This window comes from Rattus rattus, chromosome 3 (genome assembly GCF_011064425.1).
Source record: "Rattus rattus isolate New Zealand chromosome 3, Rrattus_CSIRO_v1, whole genome shotgun sequence".
NCBI lineage: Eukaryota > Metazoa > Chordata > Mammalia > Rodentia > Muridae > Rattus > Rattus rattus.
In genome coordinates this window covers 26,098,954-26,125,371 of record NC_046156.1, presented here as the reverse complement: position 1 = coordinate 26,125,371, position 26,418 = coordinate 26,098,954, and the positions used below count along the sequence as shown (strand labels likewise).

General features: G+C 42.2%; 1 protein-coding gene across 1 annotated transcript in view; it reads left to right on the top strand.

The window, feature by feature from the left end:
* Positions 1-26,418, top strand: part of Tbck (TBC1 domain containing kinase) — a 153,316-nt gene that overhangs the window by 109,079 nt on the left and 17,819 nt on the right. The window contains exons 24-25 of the mRNA XM_032897303.1: positions 10,009-10,184; positions 22,095-22,254. Of these exons, the coding sequence (XP_032753194.1) occupies positions 10,009-10,184; positions 22,095-22,254 (336 nt within the window). The remainder of the gene's footprint in view (positions 1-10,008; positions 10,185-22,094; positions 22,255-26,418) is intronic.

The window sequence follows — 26,418 nt, the reverse complement described above, 5'->3', positions numbered from 1 at the left end:
TTTTACAAAAACAACAACAAGCTGCTTTGATTGATTTTACTTTTTAAATTTTCCGTTCTGGTTGTCAGCCCCGTCTCTACTTTTGGATTTTCTTGTTCTCACTCGGATTGTCACAGTGTGCTGCAGAGTCACCTGAAGCCGCTTTCCGTCCTGATTTGCCTGTGTGCTACTGCACGCTTCTCTGCAAAGCACCTCTTTGCCCAGACATCAAACATTTTGGTACGTGGGGCTCATTTTCGTTTGCTTAGAGCATTTTGTATTTCCTTTTTAATTTCTTCAGTTAGCCATTGATCCTTCAGGAGTGTGTTCTGAATTTTCATCTATGTGTATACTTAATACTGTGGCCAATCTGTGCTCCTCTTTTATATGAGAACATAACATTATTTCAGTTTATTTTGTTTTGTTTTAAAGACATTTATTGTATTTATGTAAGTACACTTTAGCTGTCTTCAGACGCACCTGAAAAGGGCATTGGATCCCATTACAGATGGTTGTGAGCCACCATGTGGTTGCTGGGAATTGAACTCAGGACCTCTGGAAGAGCAGTCAGGACCAGTGGACATCTCTGTAATTTCATTTTTAAATGTTTACTAAGATTTAGCTGAGCAGTGGTGGCACGCACCTTTAATCCTAGTACTCAGGAGGCAAAGGCAGGTAGATCTCTGTGAATTGGAGGCCAGCCTGGTCTACAGAGTAAGTTCCAGTACAGCCAGGGCTATAAAAAGAACCCTGTCTTCTGAAAAAAAGCCTGTGGGGAGAGAGAGAGAGAGAGAGAGAGAGAGAGAGAGAGAGAGAGAGAGAGAGAGAGAGAGAGAGGTTTTCTTACATAAGAATGTGACAAAAATGCCTGATGGTACATCTGAAGGGTAGAAGTATTTATTTGGTTCCTGGCTTTATTGGTTTCTTGACCCATATGCTTAAGCAGAATATAATGACAGTGGAAGTGTATACTAGGGGACCTGTTTACTCATGGCTGAATAAAGGAAAAGGAGGGTCTGTATAAGAAAAGGCCAGGACAACATATTGTCTTCATTAACAAGGTCACAGTGGCCCACTTCCTCTATCTGGTCCCAACCTCCTGACCTCACCACATCCCAGTAATGTCATCATATTATGACTCATCGACCGATCTCTATACTAGGTTAGCACCTTCGTAAGCAAACCTTCAGTGGAGCTTCCTTACCAACAAACCCAGAAATGTGTTTGACTAATGCCTTAGATGGTTTTTAATCCAATCAATGTAAAGATTAAAACTGGCCATTACACTTGGTGTTTGGACTAGCATATGATCCACCATAAAGATTGTTCCATGTGTTGATAAGAGGGGAAAACATGTGTCCTGTTGCTGTTGAGTGAGAAGAAAAGTGTCCTATTTTTCCTAGTAAAAGATTTATACACAGGGGACAGGGAACAGAGACAGGAGAACCCCCAGAGACTCACTAGTCAGCTAGCCAGGTGGACACCATGAAAAAAATAAGAAACCCTGTCTGAAACAAGGTGGAAGGTGAGGACCAATGCCTGCACTTACCCTCTGACATGGGACCACATTCGCATGTGACGGAAGGAAAGCAGAAAGAAGGAAAAGCTTCATGTCGGTTGCTTCCAGATGATCTTTGGATTCTTTGTAGTCATCCCTATATGTTTGGATTGGTGAGAAATCACTGAGCGCTGTTCTCAGTGTACCTCCTTTCCATCTCCTGGAGTCCTGTAGTGTGGAAGGTGTCCATTCGGTAGTACTCCATAGATTTTGCACTCTCTGTTCTTTAAATTCCCCTCCTTTTCCTATCTGACCACTGCCACGTCTGAGAATAACTCAATGATATGCCCTCCATATCATAAACTCTTCCACTTTTTGCAGTCTTTTGTAGGAATGATTATATTTTTACTTTATTTATTGAGGGATTTAGTTCCAAGGTAGGTCTTTGTTTTTTGTTTGTTTGTTGTTACAAGTTCTGTCTCTTTGGTGAATTTCTCACTTGTAACTTGAATTGTTTTTCTCATTTCTTTGTATCATTCATGTTTTTTGTTTTGCATGTCATTAAGTTCAAATCGTTGCTTTAAAGAGTTGCTTTAAGGCATCTCTTAACTTTTCCTCTGAGATCTTTTTCTGAAAGGTTGTTTTCATTAACAGCATTATGTTTCCTCTGATGCTTTTTCCCTATATTAATGTCTACATATTTGGTGTAATGTTTACTTACTCTGACTATTTTACAAAGTAGCTTTTGTGGATTTTATAGTTTTGTTTATATGGAATCTGCCATAGGTAGATAGATCATTGGTGCATGAGACCTATCAATCATAGGTAGATAGATCATTGGTGCATGAGATCTATCAATCTAGGTAGATAGATCATTGGTGCATGAGACCTATCAATCATAGGTAGATAGATCATTGGTGCATGAGATCTATCAATCTAGATAGATAGATCATTGGTGCATGAGACCTATCAATCATAGGTAGATAGATCATTGGTGCATGAGACCTATCAATCATAGGAAGATAGATCATTGGTAGATGCATTGGGTTTAGTTATAGGCAGCTCACCAGCTCAATTTCTTCAGTTGTGTTGTCCACAGCATCTAGAATGCAGTAAATCCCAAAATTGCTATGAGTTTTCAGTGGACATAAGCAAAGTGACATGTCCAATGGCTACACATACTTGTGCCCTGGTGGCATCAGGGCTTGTGGTGTGTTTGTAGTTGGTGATGCAGAATATGAAGAGAACTGTCCCTCAGTGCAAGAAGAGCAATGCTATGGTTTCTAATAACATCTACCATACTTCCTAACCTATAGAAAGTGAAGACATTCTACAGGACCTTCAGGATAAATGTAGGAGGTACCTGGGCCTCTGACATCAGCAACCACTCCTTAGAACGATATTCTTAGAGGCTAGTGTAGAACGTTCTCTCTGACCTCTGGATGAGTACAGGTCAGGCTGAGTTCTGTGGTAGTAGTAATCTTTCACTCAACACTGTGGAACCCAAACTATATGTTCCTTAGGTCCTGTGGGGCAATCCCCATTTGGTGCTTGGTCTCAGAACTGTAAACTAGTTCCGTAGAGATGAGAGCCATAGTTGATGCTTTCACCAGATCCCAAGAGATCAGCACAAATGGTCTCAATTCTGTGTTCTGTGGAAGAGAGGACATAGAACATTTGAGTTTGTGGCACTGGTCTCCATGTTCCTTGGATCTGAAGGAGATTTTCTATTTTTTGTGGGTTGGTATTACCCAAGTGGTAATGGGGCTTGTAGCTATTGTATCTGCTGGAAATATCCCCAGGTCTCACGGGGAAATTTTCAGAAAGAATGAGACTTGTGGCATTTGTTCATGCAGTCCTGGATCTGCTGTAGTTAAAAGGGATCTTCCCCTTATTCCGAAGGACAATCTTGAGTTAAGTCGCTGTCATAGGTTTAATCTTCAGGCTGTAAACTAGGACAGAAAGCTTTCCTGTTCCCCACTGGGTGGATTCTGATGGTGCCAAGGCCTGACTGGGCCTCTGGCAGCCATGGCTTCAGAATAGAGCTGCATCGCTCCCAGCTCTGATGTGGCAGGTGTGGGTGAGGCTGGGGTTTCGCCTTAGGAGCTACAGTCATGAGCTGTGAAAGACACCTTCCTCATACTGCAGCTCCAGCTCATATTGGACTTGGACGTGTGGTAGAGGCATCCTCTTATGCTGAAACTGTACGATGCCATGATGGCCGTCCTTAGTCCAGTGCGGCCTACTGGCGAAAGCTGCCGGTCGGTTCAGGCAAGGTGACATCAGGTAGCGCCATTGTAGAAGACTCCTTCTTTGGAACAGAGACGTCCCTCTGACCAGCCAGCCCCCCATCCTAGGTTTAAGTGCTCTAATGCTGTGGGGTCCATGCTGGGACTGGTCAGATGCTGAGAGTGAGTGCTGCAGCTTCCTGCATACCACGAGGGCACCTCAGCAGGGGGATGGCTCAGCATGTTACCTGGGCTACCTTCCTGAGTCTGTCTGGTGTACTGCTGCGCCCCCCTCCTCCTCCAAGTACAGATTGTCCTTTGTTCCACACCAAGCACCTCTGTTTTACCATCCTGGCTTCACTTCTATTTTTCTTCTAAAAACATTGTGTTTGTTTATTCTCAATTTGTAATTCAGAGATTAAATGAATTGTAAAATTACTTCTGAGATTCTTTTATCTTCAATAAGAAAATATGAAACATGAAAGCTAATTTAACTTAATTGAAAGGCAGTGTTCAGATTCATCAGCTCCATTCCATAATATGCATTGTTATGCTATAAATTCAAGGTACGTGTTATTCATGGTCTCTGGCTTTAGGGTTGGCTGTGACCATGAATAGCCTTGTTGATCTCATCAAAATTGAAATACCTTCGCATATTTGAAAAAAGTTAGAAATACTTACAGCTAAATACATTATGGACTTTGATGCTTCTATACCCAAACTCTGATGAGAATTATCTGGCTTGGTTTATAGTGCATTCAAATAAGCAATTAGTTATTAAAAACAGCTGAGTGTCCTCCTTTGCTTTCTGTCCTCTGCTGAAATGTTTGAGTCTTTTTGACTTGATGTAATGGTTGGCTGCTGTGGCAGTAAATAAATGTGTCCTAGTTTACTTTCCATTGCTGTGATAAAGACCACAGTCCATCCTCAAGAGGAGTCAGCACAAGCCCTGGAGGCAAGAACCGTAGTGGAGACCATGAACGGACTCTGCTTACTGGCTTGCTCCCCATGATGTATTCAGTCTGCTGTCTTACACAAACAAGGACAGTCAACTCAGCGGTACTACCACCCACAGGGGATGAGCCCTCACACATCTAGCGTTAGCCAGGAAGATGCCCACAGATTGCCTAGAGACCAATCTGACAGAAGCATTTTCTCAAGTGAAGTTCCTTCTTCCCAGATGGCAGAAAACTAGCCAGCAAATATTTCATTAGAAAGTAATATTAATAATAAGGCGATAAAATATTGACCTCACTCGGCTGCTTGTTCTTGTGGTCATAAGAATGAATAGATAGAGCTACAGACTTTCTCTCAAGCATGTGCCAAAGCTTCTAATGAGAGGCTCTTCGGGCCATTTATTTGATAGCTTTGGTTATGTGGTGATGAAAGATTCTGAGTAGCGAGTAACAGCTTAACAAGTATGTTGCTGCTAAGCACTTCAACATACAAGGGAAGGGTAAGAGGGAGGCCTAGTGAGCTCAGAAGCCCAACTCAAGTAACAAGTGTGCCTTGGAGGGCTAAGTTGGAGGTAAGACTATAGCTCCGATTCACTTACTTGGCCCCAAATCACTGTCTTCGTCTGAAGATCATCCTGAGGCTGCCACAGTAAACAGGCTCTGCAGAGCAGCAGCAGTAAGTAGCCCCCTCCAGGATGTCAGACGTTCGGCCTCCAGAGCCTCATCCTCTTGGGGTTCTGCTTTTCAGGTATCAGGTTCTGCTTGATTCGAAAATTACTTCCAAATTCGTGAAGCAATCCATATTTTAAAAAAAGAAAAGAAAATTACTCCAGAGACTTCCTCACAAGTAAGAAGTAAAGCAGCACCCGTCCTGCCCACACTGTCCCTTGCCCCTGTCTCAGCGCCCCACCCACCCACACTGACTTACGTTGTTACTTACTACCACCTCCTTCTTGTCCATCCTCACGGAAACAGCCTTAACTGGGTGGAGGTGACTTGGACTTGGTTTAATGCTAAGTTCTGTCTGTGTGTCTGTCTGTGTGCCACTTACAAGGAGGTCTACAGTGATCAGAGTCTTTTTAAGTAAACCTCAAATAACAGAGTACTAAACAAGTTCCTCGCTTCTGTCCAAGGAAGGGAGCGGGAGTTTGGACATGTATTGCTGCTTATCAGAAGTGAAGTCACAGAACACTGAAGTTAAAATAAATAATAGTGTCATTTAGGCTTCTTTCTTCAATTATTCATCATAAAACCGAGGCCCAGATGAAATATCCCCAAGCTGATACTGTAAATCAAAGGGAAAATTGCTGTCCTTGAGGAAATTCAGCCTGCATTCAGCCTTTATAGAGCACATCTGTGAAATTTTTAGCATAAAATCCTCAATCACTGAAAAGAATTCTCTCTCTCCTCTCTATATTTCATACCCACATTCATTATCTCTCCTCTATTTAGGGGAACAAAACCTCTCCCGTGTGAAAAACGCATTATGCAGCCTCCAGAGCCTCGCAGCTATCTCGGAGGATGCTCTTCCTGACTCTCAGGAGCCTCCAGTCCTCTAAAAATAAGCCAGATAAACTTTAAAAGTGCTTCTGGGGCCATCTAGTGCCTTAAATGTACAGAAAAATGTCTTTGTACATGATGGGGCTTTTTAGAGTCAGAGTTTAAAATGGCTTTTCTCTTAAAGCTTGAACATGATAGTTTATGTCTGTGTCTGCTGCAAAGGCTGTCCTTCCTTCCCCACGCACGTGAAATACTGAGCACTTGAAGTCATCTTAGGAATGACGGAGAAAAAGGAGAACTGGTGGACTTTTTTTAAAATACACTTCAACTCTGCTTTTAATACTACAAAATTCAGGGTTGTCTCTGCAGTATATAACAATGCCTGCCAAAATCAATATTTTTTACATGTTTTCTTTTTAAATTAGTTTTTTCTTAGGAATTTAATTACAGTTCTCTGCTGGTACCTAATATGATCCTCCAGCCGTGACTTCTCACAAATTTCTATTCCTATCTCTAGCTGTATTCTTAATTTTTTCAGTGTAGTATACTCAGTAAAGCTGAGTTTCCCGGGTGTAAATCTGATTTTACCTTTTCCCTAGTCTGTCTTTTTTCCAGTCTCATGTTTAAAACTTTAGGGCCAAGATGTGTTCATTATGATTTGCTCCCTGGACCTGTTTTCTTCTGTCTTGTTTCATATGACTTCCTTTCATCCTTTACTTTTTAATTCATTCACCCAGTTTCCCTTAGATACATCCTCTCAACTTTCTGGCAGTTTATGAGATGCAAAATCCTTTGAGAGAGCTCCTGCTGCAGTCTGAGACCTCTGTGCTGTGAGTTACAGAGCGGGTCTATGACCCAAGGCACTGATTAGATACTGGGGAATTGAACTGGGAGGAGGGTGTAACTTTGAACAAGATCCTTATTAAAATTCCTGTTTCACTCATATTAGCCTAAAGAGGGGATAGAAGGCTTTTTTAGTGCATATATATATATATATATATACATATACACATACATATACATATATGCATATATGCACATGCATTAGGCAGTGTAGCTCCTAATGGTAGAACGATTAGAAGTAGAAGCCCAGACCTTTCCCACAGTGTCAAAAAAACTATGCTTACAAATTGCAAAATGTGTGTCTTGTTTCCATATTTTGGTTCTTGAGACTTGGTAGGAATTACTGTAAATCCATGCAGATAGCCATTTCAAAGGTCTGAACTACTACAGGGTTTTTGTCAGTAATCTGCCAAGTAAATTCTGACTTTGGGTAAACAAAACAATATGCTTATTTTTAATTCTCAAGACAGATTTACATTTTGAACTTTTACTGTCTAAGCTTGCTGTCTCCTGGATATGGTGACAAACGACTCTAATGTTAGCACTTAAAGGCTGAGCCTGGGTGTCACAAGGCCATGGTCAGTTTGAGCAGCGTGCCAGTCGCATAGTACAAACTGAGGGATGCCCCCATCCATAACGTGGCGGTTGTGCCAGCACAGAGACCTAAACCCGATCCCAGGATGAAGTTAAAAGGCCAGGCATGGTAGTGTGCCCAGCTCTAACCAGCCAGCCTTGCATACTCAACTGTCTCCAGACCAGTGACAGAAACTGTTTCAAAAAAAAAAAAGGAGAATGGCTCTCAAGGAGGGACATCTGAAGTTGACCTCTGACAGACATGGGCACACGCCTGCAAGCAAACATGAGCCCATATATACATATACACCCACACATTCATACCCAAAAGTACAGAAAGAAAGGAGAAAAAAGGTAAGTTTTCAACACACTTGGTGTGGTGAGGCAGACAATGTTTTCCACTTAGGACAAAGTTTATAATAAATAAAACCACTTAGCAAACTTAAAAAATACTAGAGTATGTATTTCATAATAATTTTACTTTTTTCTTAGTGTAATTTATCCTAATAGCTTAATTTATTTTAACTCCTAAAGTGAATCTACAGAGGCAATTGCATGTATTATATTAAAATCCTGTTTTTACATACATCCAGAGAAAATGGAAAGTTATGCTTTATCTTTGATTCCTCTCCTGCACTTAAAATTTGATCAGGCATGGTGGTACACGCCTTTAGTCCCAGCACTCTAGAGGCAGAAGCAGGCGATTTCCATGAGTTTGAGGCCAGCCTGGTCTACAGAGTAAGTTACAGTACAGTCAGGGTGCAGAGAAACTTTGTCACAAAAAACAGACAAAGAACTGCAGCAGGGAAAGCTGTCACTACCTCAAGCAGGCAGCAGTACTTGGAGAAAGCAGGCCCTGCCCCTCTCCTAGGCAGTGCTGGAGAGCTGTTGGGCTGACCAACTCAGATACCACTTAGGTCCAGATCCAGGGCCTTGAATTGAGCCATCCCAACATCTACCCCATCTATGACCTGCTAGAGAGCATGAAGGTGCCGGTCCTGCAGAACCAAAGCTACAGTATCTCTATAACACAGGGCAACAACAGGGTTTCTGAGACGAGTCCCAGTGAGGAGCCAGTATTGATAGTGAAGCAGAAGCTGGAGGTCTCGAAGCAGACCAGTGAGTCATTGCAATGATCATTTGCACCCAACGCTGTTTGGGAAAAGGCCGTACAGTGAGATGCACCACAGCTTCCACAGCCAGACTTTGCGATTGTTTCCTTTGCTTTGCTTTGTTTCCTGGGGAAGTTGCAAGGGCAGAGGGTGGATATGGAGAGACAGGGAGATGAGTGGGATTAGAGTCCATGATGTGAAATTCACAAAGAATCAATAAGAATTTAAAAAATTACTGTGCAGCAATGTTCTTTCTGAAAAACCCCTCCCATTCAGATTTGATTGGAACAGAGCTCAGGGCCTTCCTTCTTCAGAGAGGACACTCCTTTAAGGTATTCTTATCAGCCAGGCAATGTCCTTCACTCAGATGCAGCTTCTGTTCAAAATGCCACATTTGTCAGTGAGAGACTGCAGGCGGAACTAGGCCAATCACAGCTCTTTACTTCATCTCCAGAGACATACATAGCTTCATATGGAGACCGTGAGGACCACCTGCAAGATTGCATCTGACAAAGAAGGATTGGGAGACCCTAATTCTAAAGCTCTTTAATCTTTTTATTTCAAAATGTTTACGTAGCTTTAATTCTTAATATCAAAAAAAATTAAACTCATAAAGCTTAACCATTTCCATTTCTGTTCAAGCATTGACAAGGCAAATGGACAAGTGTTTGACCACTAAAGATTTTAGAACACAGTGAAAGAAACCCCAGAGATGAAAGCTGACATCAACTTCCAGTTGAACACATTGTTGGTTTTGTTTTCAAAATAAATTTGCCTGGTGAATGATTTATATGGTTAATTTCTTTTCCTAGAAATACTAAGTTGCAGGTCCAACCAAGGAAGTGCTATGAACTCTTTGTGGTTTTGTTGTTGTTTGTTGTTTTATTGGGACAAGGGCTGCATGTGTACAGGGCAAACAAATGCTTTTTCACCAAGCTACATTCCCAGCCCTTGAAGCTCTTAAATTCTCAAGTTACATCACAGAAGCTTTCAGTTTTCAGTTAATTTTTGTTGAGTTTATCGTATTGCTTACTGTGGGGATATGGGGTGTGGTAATACTTCTCTCTACTAAGTAACTCAGAGAATCACTGCTAATCTCCTTGGTCTCGGTTAGCCACGTGCCATAGAACCGGTGAAAAGATGAGACTGTGTTTGACGGTCTGAGGTCTGTCAGTAAGGAGCACAGTTGTACCATAGTTTCCCAAACTGAGCTAGGGTCATCTTCTCCCCGGGCTATACTGAAGATATAAACTGCCACTATCTAGTTTGCTCTCTACCATTACCAATATTTTTGTTCCTTGTACCTTTTTCTTTTGCAGTCAAGAGAATCCATCCCTTTAAGTGACCTGAAATCGGAAGTGTCACCGCGGATTTCAGCAGAGGACCTGATTGATCTGTGTGAACTCACAGTCACAGGCCACTTCAAAACCCCCACCAAGAAAACCAAGTCCAGTAAACCCAAGCTCCTGGTGGTCGACATCCGAAACAGTGAGGAGTATCCTTGGCTGTGGTTGGAAATGGTGGCAGGGCCCACTCCTATGTCTTCCTCTCTTTATTCAGGGTGTATGGTGAGAGCACTGACCATTTCTGGGGAGCCTTTGACCTTATTAAAGGCTTATGCGGCTACATAACCCTGAAGCTGCATGCACAAATGGCCTTGCACATTAAGAACCAAATCCAAGTTATAAAAGTGTTTTCCAAACTCTACCCAGACATTGGGGGAAGGGAGCGCACATGCATGCGTGTGTGCGTGTGTGCGTGTGTGCGTGTGTGCATGCATTCATTGAGGTCATTTTAATCTTTCTTTTAAAAAAGGCAATGCTGTGGACCAAAGCCTTAGCACTGACTGCTACAGAGCTCTCACCACTGACCCCTGTCTGTAACCCTCATACCTTTTTAAATATTTACTTTCACTTTGTGTACATGAGCATCTACCCAAAAGCATGTAAGTGGAACTGGAGTTCTAGACATGTGAGCTGCCATGTAGGTACAGGGAACTGAATCCGTCTACTGAGAGTACCCAATGCGCTTACGTCTGGAGCCGTCTCTCCAGCCCTATACTTTCTCTTAGCAGAGCAATTCCTTCCTAAACAGACTTTTTCTTTTATAGAAAAAAAAAGTATGAAATATAACTGAAGACTTTAATAACTTTAAATTTTCACATTTATGTCTTGTTCTAAGTAAAAAAGCAAAAATCTAGGGGTAGCCAGCTGATGGAATGTTACATGCCAAAATGTGCATTTCATGTGCATATTTTTGTCTCAGTTTTTTAAAGTGAAATTCAAACCATGCTTTCCCAGAATTGCAAAAGCTGTGTGAAAAATCTTAGGTTACTTACAGTACAATTTAAAAGCTCACAGTTTCAAATATAACTCAATTTTTATATTTGTAGTTGTTACTTCATTTTGTTTTTTGAAATAGACTCTCACTTTACCCAGCCTGAAACTCACTCTGTAGACCAGGCTAGCCTTGACTCAGAGACCTGCCTGCCTCTGCCTTTGAGTGCTGGGAGGGAAGGTATACATCACCACACCCAGCCCACAACCCAGTTGTTTTTCCAGATGTTCCCTTTATTGTCTCTAGGATTATAGGACCCTGGATTTAGAGAGAGTAAAGACAGAGTGTGCCTGGGTTTTAAGGCTCTGGGTTACAGAGAGCTCCTTGGGGAGTGGGTGTGTACATTCTCAAAAGAGGAATAGATTCCAGTTGACTAGCCAGAAGTTCTGAGCTGATGCTTCAGGAATTTGAAATCACTTTATTCTTTTTAACATTTTATTTTGTATTTTGCCTGAGCCTTTAATTAAAGTCATTGTCTCTTAAATTATCATAAAGGCTGGTAATGTGGCTTAGTGCAATGCTTAATACACAGGCCTAAGGATCTGAGTTTGGATCCATGAAGTCAGTTTAAAAAGCTAGAGTTGTGGCGTACTTAGATCTTCTGCAAGAACAGTGTGGGCTCTTAACTGCTAGGCCATCCCCTCTCCCCTTGTGAATTATTTTAAGTCCCTTTTTGAAAGATTGCTTTAAAACAAAAGTTTTGATTTGTTTTTATGGAACAGGGTCTTGTTTGTAGCCAAGGCTGGCACAAAACTAGTGGTCTTCCTTCTGAGCCCCCAAGTGCTGGGACTGTGGGCACCTCCGTGTCTGTCTCCACGGCGCTCTTAGAGCTGTGGGCACCTCCGTGTCTGTCTCCACGGCGCTCTTAGAGCTGTGGGCACCTCACCTCCGTGTCTGTCTCCACGGCGCTCTTAGAGCTGTGGGCACCTCACCTCCGTGTCTGTCTCCACGGCGCTCTTAGAGCTGTGGGCACCTCCGTGTCTGTCTCCACGGCGCTCTTAGAGTTGGTTCATCTATCATCACAGCATTTCTGCTTCCTTTCTGTGCCCTCTTAGCACATACTTTGTTTCTACCGCCAAATATCAATGAGTATTGTGAACGCCATGGAGAATGGAGTGCTTTTAAGATACCCTTTGGTTGAGGTGTTTAAACTGCCTGTTACCTTTCAAGCTAGAAAGCAGGTTTTTAAAAATAATCCATGTGGGGTTGGGGATTTAGCTCAGTGGTAGAGAGCTTGCCTAGCAAGCACAAGGCCCTGGGTTCGGTCCTCAGCTCCGGAAAAAAAAGAAAAATAATCCACGTTGGGCACTATTTCATAACATGGTAAAACAACCAATCTTCTCTCCTAACTCCTCATATTGAATCCTACTTGCAAGGAAGTAAAGGCAAGAGGGAGTCTGGACAGTAATGAGGGATTCAGTGCCTAGAATCGTGTCAGAATGTGAAATTTAATTTTTAGATATCATTAATAGCATCTAGGAAACTATAATTCTCTGAGGTACTGTACATAACTTTTAAAAAGATAAAATACAGTTATTTGCTCAAACTATAAAATATCAAAATATTTTATTCTGAAAACAGATGACAGGAAAGACAATAAGAGCAAAGGAGAGAAACAAGCAGAAAACACTCTCCACATAATCTCAGGGTCAGACAAGACAGAGACAAGCCTTACAAGTTTTGTCACCCCAGACTTAGCATTTAGAAAGCGGCAAGGAAATATTTATAGACGGAGAAGAGAGCAGGGTAACCATCCACAACCCCACTACCTCCTCACCCTTCAAAGTTAAAACATTTTAGAGACAGTTGGCAGTGTGTGAGCCCTGTACATTCTAAAGTCGACCCCATGTTCTTCTCCATTTAAGCCCTCAAGCAAGCCAGTACCCAGAAGAAGACAGGACAATAAGAATCTCAAACTAAACACATTTCCTCAGTAACAGTCCTTCATTCAGCAGTTCTTTTATTGTCTTTGTATGTATGCCGATCAATATACTAGATATGAGAGAGCTATTCTTTAAATAAATTCTTTATACTTACAGCTATTGTGATTTAATTGGAAAAAAAGAAAGTTGTTTTTACATGGCCGTTAGAGCTGTTGTAAGTAAATAGGGCCTGTTAGAGATCCTCCTGCCTCTGCTTCCCAAGTGCTGCAGTTAAAGGGTGCACTACCAGACCCAGCTTCGACAGAACATTCTAAGCAGAAGGAAGAGCAAGGTCCAAGACCTTAGAGTATCAACATGCTTGGCAGTTTGACCCATCAACGAGACCAACAAAATAAGAGATGGAGTCAAGAAATAAAATGTTTCTGACACTGTCAGACGTATGGGATATTAGAAATCTACGACATGGTCTAGGCTTTATTAGCATGCTCTCACTTTCCCAACTGATGCCAGTCCCTGAGTCCATCACTGGAGATTACCCAGTTGGCTAAGACATTGGTGGAGAATGTAAATGCATAGTCCAGATGCATGTCTTACGTTAGAATAAGGGACGCTACAAATAAGTTCAGCTCAGTGAGCTCCGTTTTCATCATAGCTGCTATTTACAGCTTGCACCATCCCGAGTATGGCACTCATCCTAAGACGCTGAGTCTTCAGCAACTTGGGTTGAAGGAGAAACTGATAATAAAGAGGCTAAAGAGACAGAACCAGAGAATGACCACATAATGACGATATGATGCTGATTGGAGCTGGTAGAGCCCACCTCAAGCTGCTGAACTCTGTGCTGTTTATCAGGCTGCTAAGCACACACAAGACTGAGATGAGCCAGTTAATACAAATCAATGACGAGTATGATGTGTTTTGATTCCCAGTGTATGCATTCATTAGGAAGCCATCACATTCCTGCACATGCTGCTGCTGCCCTCCGTACCCACGTGTGCATATGGCCTAGACATTGGCAGAAAAACTCTGCCTGTGGCCCTTTAAACAAATGGCTGCCACCAAAATCAGGAAAAACTATTTTAATGTATTTAATAACTATCGAAATGTAATAATGTACTTTGAAAGGAGTGTTAGAAAAGTCCTTTCTTTTCATGACTCAATTGGTAAGACCCAATCAGACGTTGAATATTTCTTAAAGCTACTAAAATGGTGGTTCTTTTGTCTTAATCTTTATTACATTTATGTGCATTTATTGGAGGACACATGCCACAGTGTGCACCTGGAGGTCAGAGGATAACTTTGTGAAGCTGGTTTTCTTTCCACCATGCGGGTCCTGGGAATCGAACTTGGGTCATCAGCCAGGCGGCAAGCACGTTTTACTCACTGAACCATTTCTGCATTAAACCCAATAGTGATGGTGTAAAACTCAAAGCCATGGCTAGGATCAGATAACATTTCTGACCTCTGTGGTACCAGGCATGCATGTACTGTGTAACGATAACAAAAGCAAACTCTCACACACATAAATAAATCTTAAGTAATAAACAAGATTTAAAGCTATTGAAGTCCTTACAGGACTGAAGTATTATGGTGTGGTGACTCAGTTCTCACTGAGATAAAACTTTACAATTAGGGTAGGCCTAGTATCACTCTACCAACCGTAATTACTGTACTTTTAAACAATTCCATCTCTTCCTTACACAAAACAGGGAAGAAAGAACATTCTGATTTCTTTCTCTAAAAAAAAGTATTTTTTGAGATGTTGGTGTTTCTTGTCCCACCCTGTGCTTCTGTTCTGTTTTGGAAACAAAGTCTCCCAGTGCACGCTAGCCTCTAGCTTGCTGTATAGAGGTAGAGTGGCCCAGAACTAAAGCTACCTCTTCCTCCTCAGTGCTGGGACCCACCAGGTCTGCTTTCTGCTTTGTTTTATAAGCCAATTAAGTGAGTCTAACGTAAGTCTCATGTCTTTATGGGTGAAATCTTTCTTCATTTGTGTTTTAGATATAATGAATTTCTAAAATTGCATTTTAATCTCATTTTTTTAACCTATGTAAAATAATTGAGACACTTGTTTGTGAAAGAGGGTGGAACTCTTCATCTTCAGCAAAAGAACTTTGTGCAGTAAATGTAAGGAAGTCTGCTTAGGGCAGCTGCCAGGGATTCTGTGGATCGTCTGTCTGGTTACAGGTAAAGAGAAGTGGATTATCAAACCAACAGTGGAGTGCAGACACGGAAAGCTGAAGGCTGCAGGTGGACTGCACACGCTGTCCACACACCACCCAGACTTAGAAATACCTCCTAAAGCCTGGCAGCACTGCCAGAGGCAACAGAGGTAAACGGTGACATTTTTGCTGAAATCATATTTTACTTCTGTTTCTAGAAGAAGCTTGAAGTGTTTCTAGGTAAAGCTTTCTTCAGTGTATCATGGAAATTGTGGAGAAAGGTGATAGAAAATATTTCTTGTGTAGTGTCACAAACTTTAGGATTAATGTTGATGGCTTCAAAGGTAATACCCAGCCCAACTATTGCTTGGTAGTGATAAATATTTGGAGTTTCAAATTTCCTGGAGTTCATATTAAAGGTGGCTTTAGCCATGCAAATGTGGGTCCAGTTGATGTTATCTGTAAACAGGAAGACTTTGAAGGAGTGCTAATCTCACTGCTTCACAGAAAGACGGTGACAACTTTATTTCTAAACCTCCTGGGAAAGAAATGGGGGGGGAGGGAAAGGTGGACGGAAAAGGGAGGAAAGGAAAACTAGGAAATCCATCGAGGGCTTGCACTTGCTTTAGAATCAACCCCACTGTTTGCTCTATTGCACCACCCTCATTTAGCGGCTGCTAGCACTGCTCTCTACCATGCATGTCCTCAAGAAAGTGTTTCTGACATTGTCTTCAAAGTGCTGTAGAGACGATACCCGTGGTCAGAGGAAGCGGGGTGCAAGATTTTGTTGATCGCATGTAAGTTGTATCCAGTCTATGTAACTTAGCTCTCCATCCTTTGGAGTCTGAGGTCTGGGTGGATCTTCTGTAATGTGGGTAGAGTGGCTACTGCTGAAGAGCGCCTCTCCTACGGGGATTAGCAGTTGTTAGATACAGTAGCGGTGATACCATTTGCTGCTTGAGTCCTAGATCCAATCCAGTTGGTCCTGCTTAAAGACATTTGGGAGGCAACGGGGACACAAAGTTAAAGCAGAGCCATGTAGTTAGAACAGACTTTTTAAATAAACTTTCTAATCCCGCTGTGATGTGAGGCACACCGAACACATCATAGAAACGCAAGGGTGGGTACCTGACTCAGATGGTGACTACTTAACCACAAGAAGATTTGGTGAGCAGTGAAGAGATATGGAAAGCATCTGAGAGTGTGAATACACGCCATAGGTGACCAGATCCAGAGAGGTTAAGGACACAAAGGAGAGATTACAATAAAATGAGGGGCCATCATTGAACTATATGAAGGTTAGAAATGATATTAGAGTTGACTTCCTGGGAGAATTTCAGCTAGAGGAATAGAACATTCAGCTTTGTATTTCTACAGAGGCTACTAGAGGGCTGTACAGAAAGGCCTAGTGCTCTCCCCAGCATGCAAAGAACAAACATGCTGCTGCTGCTGCTGCTGCTGGTGATGATGGTGGTGATGGTGGTGGTGGTGGTGGTGGTGGTGATGATGGTGGTGGTGGTGGTGGTGGTGGTGGTGGAAGGTAGAGACTAGATGGGGGTTAATGATGTAGGTAAAGCTAGAAGGATGGGGATTTCTTTGATTCACCATGTATAAACATGACTTTTTATTTGTTGTCATACAGAGTGAGGTCATGGGCTTTTTCTTAATGAAACAGTTTTACTGTCACCCTAGGTGGCATGCTGGAGAATGTCTAGAGACGTGAGCTTCGCTCTTCTTTTCTACATGTGTGCCCTGAGGAGAGGGAGCTCGTGCGGTGGTGCTTGTGAGCACTGCTGGAGTGATGTCCTGGGCGGAGCGGCCAGGGTACTTACACATGTGACACTGGTTACTCTAGGCATGGTGCAGCTCTGACAGTAAGTTATTTAGTAAATGGTACGCTTTACTATGCATGCATGCTGTATTAGGCATTGTTAAGAGATCCAAGGAAGAAGTATGTGTGCTTCCTATAAGCTGTTGAGAGTTTTGATGGAGGTCCTACTCAGTGTGTTTACTGCAAGATCAAATTGCTGTCATGAGCAATGTACAGATGCTTACAATTAACTTCCCGGAGGAAGTGTGTGAGCACAGAAGTACAAGGGAAACGGTAGCTCATGACTGCAACCTTAGCACTCGGGAAGCGGGCACAAGGAGGACACAGGTGCAGAGGCCCTGTCTAAATAAAGAGTTTAGGCAGAGAAAAATTACATGAACCAAGCAGAAAGACAGCTAAATGATTCCATTTGGAATGGGAGTTATTGGGTCCTGGTTCATAAAGGCTGTACTGAGAGATCTGAACCATGGAAGATTTCATAGCAGAAATATGGTCATCTGGCCACTCTGTTACTTGTTTAAAATTTTAACTTGAAAAAACTGTGAATAGAGTGGATTTCCTGGTGGGGAACAGTGCAAAAGTTATAGAAAGCTGCTTCTGCAATACTATGAGCTCAAGGTATCTAGGGTCTTGGCAGATTGTTTTAGGGATATATAGGAGAATGACATTCAATGGAATGGGTGCTGCATTAACAGAGGCCCTGAGGAGGTGTTAAAAGGGAGGATTTAAACTTGGATGACAGGGTGCTGTTGATTTTAGTTCATGTAATGATAGAGTTCTAAGAGAAATGCTAAGTGAGCATTTTTAATTTCAGTTAATGCTACTCAGTTATACATGGAGAAACCACAGCTTAGCTCTGTTTTCATTTTTGGCTATTGGCATAGATACGTACAGCCTTCAGATGAGTTTAAGGAGCTGTTTTTACATTATTTAAATTGGTTAGCATGGGCTGGAGCAATGGCTCAGCACCTAAGAGCACTGACTGCTCTTCCAGAGGTCCTGAGTTCAATTCCCAGCAACCACATGGTGGCTCACAGCCATCTGTAACAAGATCTGATGCCCTCTTCTGGTGTGTAGACAGCTACAGTGTACTTATATACATTTAAAAAATAAATAATTCTAAACTACTTAGCACAGAAAACAGGCAATGTGTATGATTTCATAAGTGGTGAAGTTGGTATGGTCTGAGGAAGAGGCTTAGTACCCCTGAGTGCAGTGCCTGATAAAGCACTGTTTAACATGAGCACTCACATATATTACCTATATGATAGAGTTGCATAATGCACAGACGCATTTTTTTCTATCCACTTTAACTACTTTAGTACATTGTTATGTAGGCAACTTTAGCTATACTCAACCTTGCTGTGACCCAGTACCTGACAAGAAGAAACTTACAGGAAGGATACCTGCCTGTGGGGTGGTACACTAACTCTAACACGTCTTTGAGTGTGAAAATCACTTACCCCATATTGGTGAGTTAGCCGACATGCAGTGACGTTGTTAAACTTTATAACCAAATGCAGTAACTTAGGTATTTGCCTATGTTAGGAACGCAGTGCTAGGAGAATCCTATACAAACTCGCCTAAAGTGGAATCAGAGTGCTTAAAGCATTAGGGTCGGGGGTTGGGGATTTAGCTGAGTGGTAGAGCACTTGCCTAGCAAGCTCAAGGCCCTGGGTTCGGTCCCCAGCTCCAGAAAAAAAAAAAAAAGCATTAGGGTCTATCTCAGCACACTTGACAGCAGCAACAGCAAAACAAACAAAAAGGTGTGTGTGTGAGTGTGTGTGTGTGTGTATGAATGTGCGTGTGTGTGTGTGTGTGCGTGCATATACACACTTAAGTATATTTCTGTGTGATATTGTTATCAGCCTATCCAGAATGAGCTAGAAGACAAAGCTCCAGACATGCCTGTGGGAGACTCACTTCTAGGCACGCCTGTGTGAGATTACATTGATTGAGGTCAATTGAGGAGGAAAGAGGCTAAAGTGGGTGGTACCAGCTCTTGGTTGTGGGCTGCATCAGAAAGCAGACGTTATCTGAGCACTGAGCCTGGGCGCTCCGCACACTGTTTCCTGGTCTTGGGCACAGTGTGACCAGCTGCATCAACGTCTTGCTGCCTTGACCTGCTATCATGTTCGATTGAACTGTGAGAGAAATAAACCCTTTCTTCCTTGTGTTGCCCTCACCATTTTGCCACAGCAACAATGACAAAACAAACAAGCAAAAAACTAAGATACTCAGTATTTGTGATTTTTGAATGACTCTAGGGTTTTTACAAACCGTGTTCAGCTACAGTATAATGTGATCGCCTACGGTGTCGAGAAGTTCTATTTCATCTTTCTGCCACCCTATAAGGATGTGTGTGGTGAGCACTGAAACATAATTACCAAGGACCAAAGGTCCTTAAGTAACTAAAACTGTTTTCTTCCTTGTCAAGCATACTAAGACAAGAGACTGCTTGTTGTAAGTGCACTGACTGTAACTAGGCCTGGCTCTTTCTCCTCTGCTGTTCTCCAGAAACGCAGCTATGGGTGGAAGATGGGGGCCCTGATAGCCCTGTGTGTCCAAACATCTGTGCTAACTCAGTCTCTGCCTCTTGACAGTGTTCTGGGAAGGTGTCCTTAGATGGTTTCCAGGACCGCACTACATGAGGGAGCTGTGGTCTAAGCCCCTGCGCCTTTGTGTTTTGTCTCCTAAAGCACGATGGGAAGAAAGACGAAGTATTTTGGGGTTTGGACAGAACTTTCCTCTTCTCCAAAACTCTTATTTTCATCATATTTTGCCCAGCATTTTGACATTTAATCCCCATTTAAAAAAAATCAAACCATAAAGTATAACTAACAAAAAATTCTGGAAATAAGTTTGTAACATACTTTTAGTGACTAAAAAGCAGTATAGTCCAGTCTCCTTGAAAAGTACATACTAAACAGCATGTAAAAATTATTCAGTTGTATCTTTGATTTTAGGTAATGATGTTGAATATTTGTATGTAGACAACTTTTAAAAACATATATTCACAGAATTTACCTTTGAGCAACTTTTCTTCTAAAGTAGGTGATTCTAGTTTTCTGTTATTCTATAAAGAGGAATTCAAATGTGATTTTATATTCTAAACCTTAACACATCTCATTTTTCTAATTTTTGAGAAAGAAAATAAGGTTGGTCCAAGTTTGTATCAAGTTCCATCTAGCCTTGCCGCCTTCCATGCCGTCTTCCTGCCGGCTGTAGCATGATGAGTAGTAGGACCTAACACAAGCACCATGGCCAAGGGCACACTCTCACCAAGGGCAGCGTCTGAGGCTGTTCAAACAGGAAAGAAGGAACAGGCAGGCTTTATGGACATGTCCGCCCCAACACTCGACTAGGATAGATGTCCATTGATTTTGCTGCTGTAAAACTGCTAAAAGTAAAGCAGTCCCCAGCCCAGAGTGCTGGCCGAGAACAGAAGGTCTTACTGGCAGCTGCTTCAGCCTTGCTGAGAAGTGAGCCGTTGGACTCCTGGTTGGTATTATAAATTATCACTTTTACAGTGTTTATTGAAAATGAAATTGCCTAAAATTTTTTTAGGTATCCTCAGGGTTCTTATTTTTAAAGACCCCATTGTTCCTGAAGCCTGCCACGAGACTACAGGATAATTATTTTTAGAGACTAATGTGGTGATGCACACCTAAAGTTTTAGGGTCTTCTCCTGTGTTTATAAATAGTCTTCCCATTCTACAGTTCTAAGCAAGTCCACTGAGATTCCAACAGGAATTTTATCTCTCATCATTTTTTCAGAATGTATTTGATTATTTTTTAATAATAGCATTAAATTCTGCCAGCTACCTTCTGAAAAGGGTCCGCCAGGATCTGTCCTCTTTCCTTGGCGAGGAGCTGGGGGACCCGCAGACTGAGCTCATTGACAACTACTGTTTCAACGTGTGCTTTCCCTTCTGTGCTGAGAAGTGCAGAGGGGAATAGAACTTACTCGGGTCAGAACCTTTAAAACTATCACTTTTCTTAAGCTTGGGGAGGGGGCTCTACTGAACATACAAACAGCCTTCCATGATAGTCAGCAGTGATTATTAAAAATGAGGGCAGATACAACCCAAACTTCTCATTACCTAGATGCACAGTTATCTTTGTGCTTTTCCGCACAAATGCAAATCCAGTATGCTGCTTTTCTACTTAAAATACTTGATTTTCCTTACTAGCTGAATAAACACCATTATCTAGACAGCACGTGCACAGTCAGCCTCTGCCTCCCTTTATCTCACACTTAATCCCCTGCACTCTCCTGCCCTGACCTGAACTGGGCGCTGCCTCCCCGCTGTAACTACAAAATCTGTGCCTCAACTTTTCATCCCCTCCTCCACTCCAGTCCACTTCCTTGTCCTAACTTCTATTTATTCTTCAGGATCTGACCTTGCCTTCACTTCCTCAGCAACTCCCATCCCCCATCGTCCCAAACTAATGTGATCTATCATGACAGCTCGTACAGCTCTGGTACGGTTTTCTCTGTGTAGCTGTATTTTTTTAATTTCTAAAGTTCTATTTTTATTCATCTGATTATACTTTAATTACTCAGTAAAGCGAGTGTGTGTGTGAGTGTGTGAGTGTGTGTGTGTGTGTGTGTGTGTGTGTGTGTGTGTTTAAGCTCCTGCTTAATGGATGTCTTTATTTCCCAAACTAACAGTGCGTCACTTAGAGCGTCAGAGGTCTAAGGTATAGGGAGCATAGGATGCAGCCCCTCCTGGAGGATGTGAACTCAGAATAATGGATGTCCGCTGAGTTCCCGGACACATGACCCTGCAGCAGAACAGTTTCCAGCTGGTGACCCAACAGTTCTAAACGGAGTCTGACTTAGCATCTTCTTTGCAAATATTTTTCAGTTTCAAATTTGCCCTGAGACGGTGGAGTTTAAACTGCGTCCAGTTGTGCTGGTGAACTTGATGGCACGCAGGCTGTTGAGAACCATGGCTTAGCTGGGTCAGGGTCACCTTCAGTCTCCACTGATGAGTACCTCTCTTCCTCTCTCTCCCACTTTATTTTGAAACTTAATTTCCTTCCTCCTGGGAGGATCTTACTTGGTTTAGACAAAATACTTGGGTAACATGGAAAGTTTTAGTGTTACCATCTAGGAATGAGTTGCCTCTGTTTGTCTCAAACACTTAAGACTGAGAAAGAAAAGTTTTCCTTAAGCTCCCTTTCAGCTTTCTTCGAGGTCACATTGCAGGCAGCATCAACATCCCTTTCAGCGCAGCGTTCACGGCGGAAGGAGAGCTCAGCCAGGGCCCTTACACCACCATGCTGCACAGCTTCAAGGGGAAGGTCATTGTGATTGTGGGGCACGTGGCTAAGCAAACATCCGAGGTAAGTGTGCTCACAGATGTCCTCAACTGTTCCTGCCTACTGCCTAAGTTGTTGAAATGTGTTTCTTCAGAGTCAGTCATAGATAAGGCTAGCTGTGCAGATCTGCCTGTACTCTTCCCAGGAGGAGCTTGTCTCCTGTGGAAGCCTTCCCCTCCACAGACCCTCCTCCCTGCCTCCAGTTTTCAGCATCAGGATGAATAGGAGGAGGCTTAGGTAACTCAATGGTAGCTGCTGGTGGAGTTTGTCAAGTCTGTATGCAGACTTTAGTTGTAAGTTGGGTGACTGTAAAAGGTAGAGCCTTAGCCTTAGGTAAGCCTTAGTGGGAAGCTGGTCACCAGTGGGAGTTCGCCTGTGTAAGGGACTGTGAGACCCACTGTGAAGACCATGGGAGGGACTTATACAGTACTACCATCCACAGTGGGCACTGACTGTAGACCTTCGGGCTTCCTGCCTTTGCAACTATGAGCTAAGTATGCCTCCTTTCTATATAAAGTTACCTACCTCCATTATGTTATTATATGAAACATAAATTAATATGGCAGCATAGGTTTTTGCTTTCCTAAATGTTTTTTGGAATTTCAAAAACACAGAACTTAGGTTAGAGCAGCAAGGCTGGGCACAGGCTCTGAAGCCATCCTGGTGGGGTCTGTTGGACTTGGGAGACTTGTTTATCCATGAAACAAGATTGAAAGAGGAACTGAATGTATTCTGAGCAGACTGGAAAGTAAAAAGTACAAGTGATGGCCAACATTACCACCGTTTGAGAGGGGGTGGGGCTGATGTGGTGAGGCGGGCCTTTAATCCCAACACGTGTGGTCAGAGAAAGGTGGATCTCTGTGAGTTCAAGGACAGCCTGGTCTAAACAGGAAGGACCAGGGCTATGTGGATGAGGTCCTGTCTCAAAAGAGAGGGGGGGGGAGGGAGGGAGGGGAGGGAGGAGGGAGGAGGAGGAACGGAAAGGAACAGAAGGGGGAAGGTCTCAGAAACTACAGCATACAACATCCTCAGAGTCAGTAGAGAACATAACTGCACAGGTGATGCAGATCCCTTCCTATCCAAGCCTGTAGGGAAGGTGGAAAAGAATCCTTCCCAGGAAACTAGCAGTTTCTAGCTCCTAGGGAGTTCAGGCTGTACTGTCCCGGATTTACCAATCAATCAAACGCATGGTGCTAGACCAAGGAAGAGTCAGCAATGTGCTGGAATTTAGGAATGGAGGCTCAAGTGTTCCCATCCAGTTTCCTTTATGTCTCTATAGAAGGGACAAACTGTAAATATGTTCGTTTTTTAATGTGGGCAACATGAGAATGTGAAGAATTTTGGTCATAGTCTTTTTTAAGTATCCAAAACTTGGGCAAGATGGCTCAGTGATAAAGGTACTTTCTCCAAGTCTGACAAGGTGAGTCTGGTCTCTGAGATCTACATGGTGGGCAAAAGAAAGTAACTTCCACAGGTTGTTCTCTGACTTCCACATGTGTTTCTATGCCTTATCACCATTATCTTGTGTGCATTGAAGCAGGAAAGCCCATCCACTGGGCTTCCAGTCCCTGCCAACTTGTCACGATAGGCTATATACCCTTGTACTGTGAATCAAAATAAAATTCCGGCTGGAGAGATGGCTCAGTGGTTAAGAGCACTGCTCTCCCAGAGGTCCTGAGTTCAATTCCTAGCTACCACAGAGTGGCTCACAACCATCTATAATGGAATCTGATGCCCTCTTCTGGTGTGTCTGAAGACAGTTACAGTCAGTGTACACCTATAAATAAAATAAACAAATCATTAAAAAATAAAATAAAATCCCTTCTTCATTGCTTTTGTCAAGGTTTTTTAATCATAGCAAAAGCAAAAGTAGCTAACACAAGGTAGAAGTATTCTACCCATCTCAAATGAGGAATCTGGATTCAGTTTACCTAATGTGCCTGCCCAGCGCCCCAGTCATGATTACCTTACCACTCTGAAGTGCTGCCTTCAGCTCAGCTCAGCAGGCTTGCGGTCCAAATGCTGCCATATGTCCAGGCTTTTAAAGGTAGCTTATTCTGACTTTATATACAATACAGCAGTTCATCCAGTGCATAAAACCAAAACCTAAAATACACTTTACCAGATTATGGTTCCACTTTCATTAATCAGTCACCACTTGAAAGAAAGTTTCTAATAAGGGGTTTAAAACTCTTTAAATTGCCAACTGATTCCAAACATCCTAATCATATTAATCAATGTCATATATCTAAGTTTGCCATACAGGTAAAACATATCTGTCAATACATATATTTCTATTAAGACATCAATAATTTGTTATGTACAAACCAATAAATCTAAGTTCAAAATATGAAGGAAATGTAGAAGAATGATTACTCTCATGCAGTGTAGGATAGGTAACTAATGAACCATCTTATTCTAAATTAGCATCATGTTTATTAGAAGTCAGATACAGTTAACTTCTTTTTACATCCTTTTTGCTGTGTCATTTATAGACAATAATGATTGATTAAACAAATTATATGCATATCTATTAATGCTTCTATCCAGTGACCAGTAGCCTATCTGTGATAGTTTTAAATTGGGATAAAGATTTATCTTTAATAATGTTTCTCATCAAAGGTCAAAGACAACTTCAGATACTTATTTGTACTGTTTCATATTTCCCTCTGCTGTCAAGCAGTATAGATGCTCCCCTCATAGCCGCTGAATTAAATGCTTATCAATTTCATGTGTTGGAATTCCACTGCGTGTCTGTGTTTGTGCGGAATATCTTCTCCTCCTTCCACTGCCCATTGCAGATCCATTCTCCACCCTTCTTCACACTTCCTTCCAGCCCACAAAGGATGCCTGAGGGTTCTAACCCCTGCTTGTTCATCCAGTGAGAAGCTCTGAGAAGTTACGTGTCAAAGAGCAGGATATTTGTCCTCCTAAATGTGTCTGAAAAACAGTCTTAAGTTGGCTGTGTTTCTCTTCTGAAAGTAGTAATTGTCTGCCGGAAGGCTTCTCAGCACGATGCTCATATGAGCCCCTGGGTCCTTTGTCACCAGGAGTGGGAACAGATTTTCTTCTGCCAGCCTTGGTCAGCACCAGTGACAGATCTCCTATCCCCTATCCCTCTGTAAACATCTCTACCTCAGTTTATGCTGAGAACAGGTTAGACCCCGAACTGTCTGTCGCAGGACAGAATTTAAAATATGTGAATTTGTAAGCCTACACTGATGCTATGCCGACTTCCTTACTAGCTGTGTTAATGTGGATAAGTATTTACCTCTTCAACTCACCATTTGTTCAATTACAAAGTGAATATGACAGTTTGAACCTCAGCACTAATGTAAAGGTTTAACAAGATCTGTAAAGTTCTTGAGGAACCGAATAATAGTGCTCACTACATTTCTGTATGAGTTTTGTGGAAGATCTAGAATTTGAGTTTAGGAGCATAGCAACAAAACTGGTACTGACAAGCCTGGCCCTGCCCAGCTTCTGAGCTCAGACAATGCTCTGTGTGCAGGGTGGTGTGGCCATAGACTGATGAGGCAAACCATTGCTCCACAGGTGAGTCTAAGGAAACAAGCGCTGTCACTAGATTACAAAGGATCAACTAAACACAAAACGTGTGTGTGTGTGTGTGTGTGTGTGTGTGTGTGTGTGTGTGTGTGTGTGGTCCCCAATGTCAGAGTACAAAGCAATGTAAAGAAACAAACAGTGGAATTAAATTATACCCTAGACAGATTGACTTAAGAGTTTGCAGAACAGTTCATCCAGTATACACCCTCCTTCCCTAATGTAGAACATTCTCCAACATACAGTGTGTAATAAGCAACGAATTCTCAACAAAATTTTAAAAACTGAAATATCACATATTTTAACAGTTCAAACAGTAAAAATTAATATTAAACTGCAAATGCCTATGAGTTAACTTATTTTTGAATAACCGATAGATTAATGATCATTAATTAAAAATTCTTGAACTAAGTGAGCATGGAAATACGATATGCCAAAGCATTTAGGACTAAGTGAACACTGAATTGATGCAAGAATGACTGAGTGTGTGAAAGTCAACAAATATGATAAAGCACACCAAGAGAGGGAAGTGCAGAACCTAAGATTATCTCACCTGCTGCTAAAAAGGGAGCTTTGACAACAGCAGCATTCTTGTGTATGATAGAGGTGCTAAGCAAACTAGAT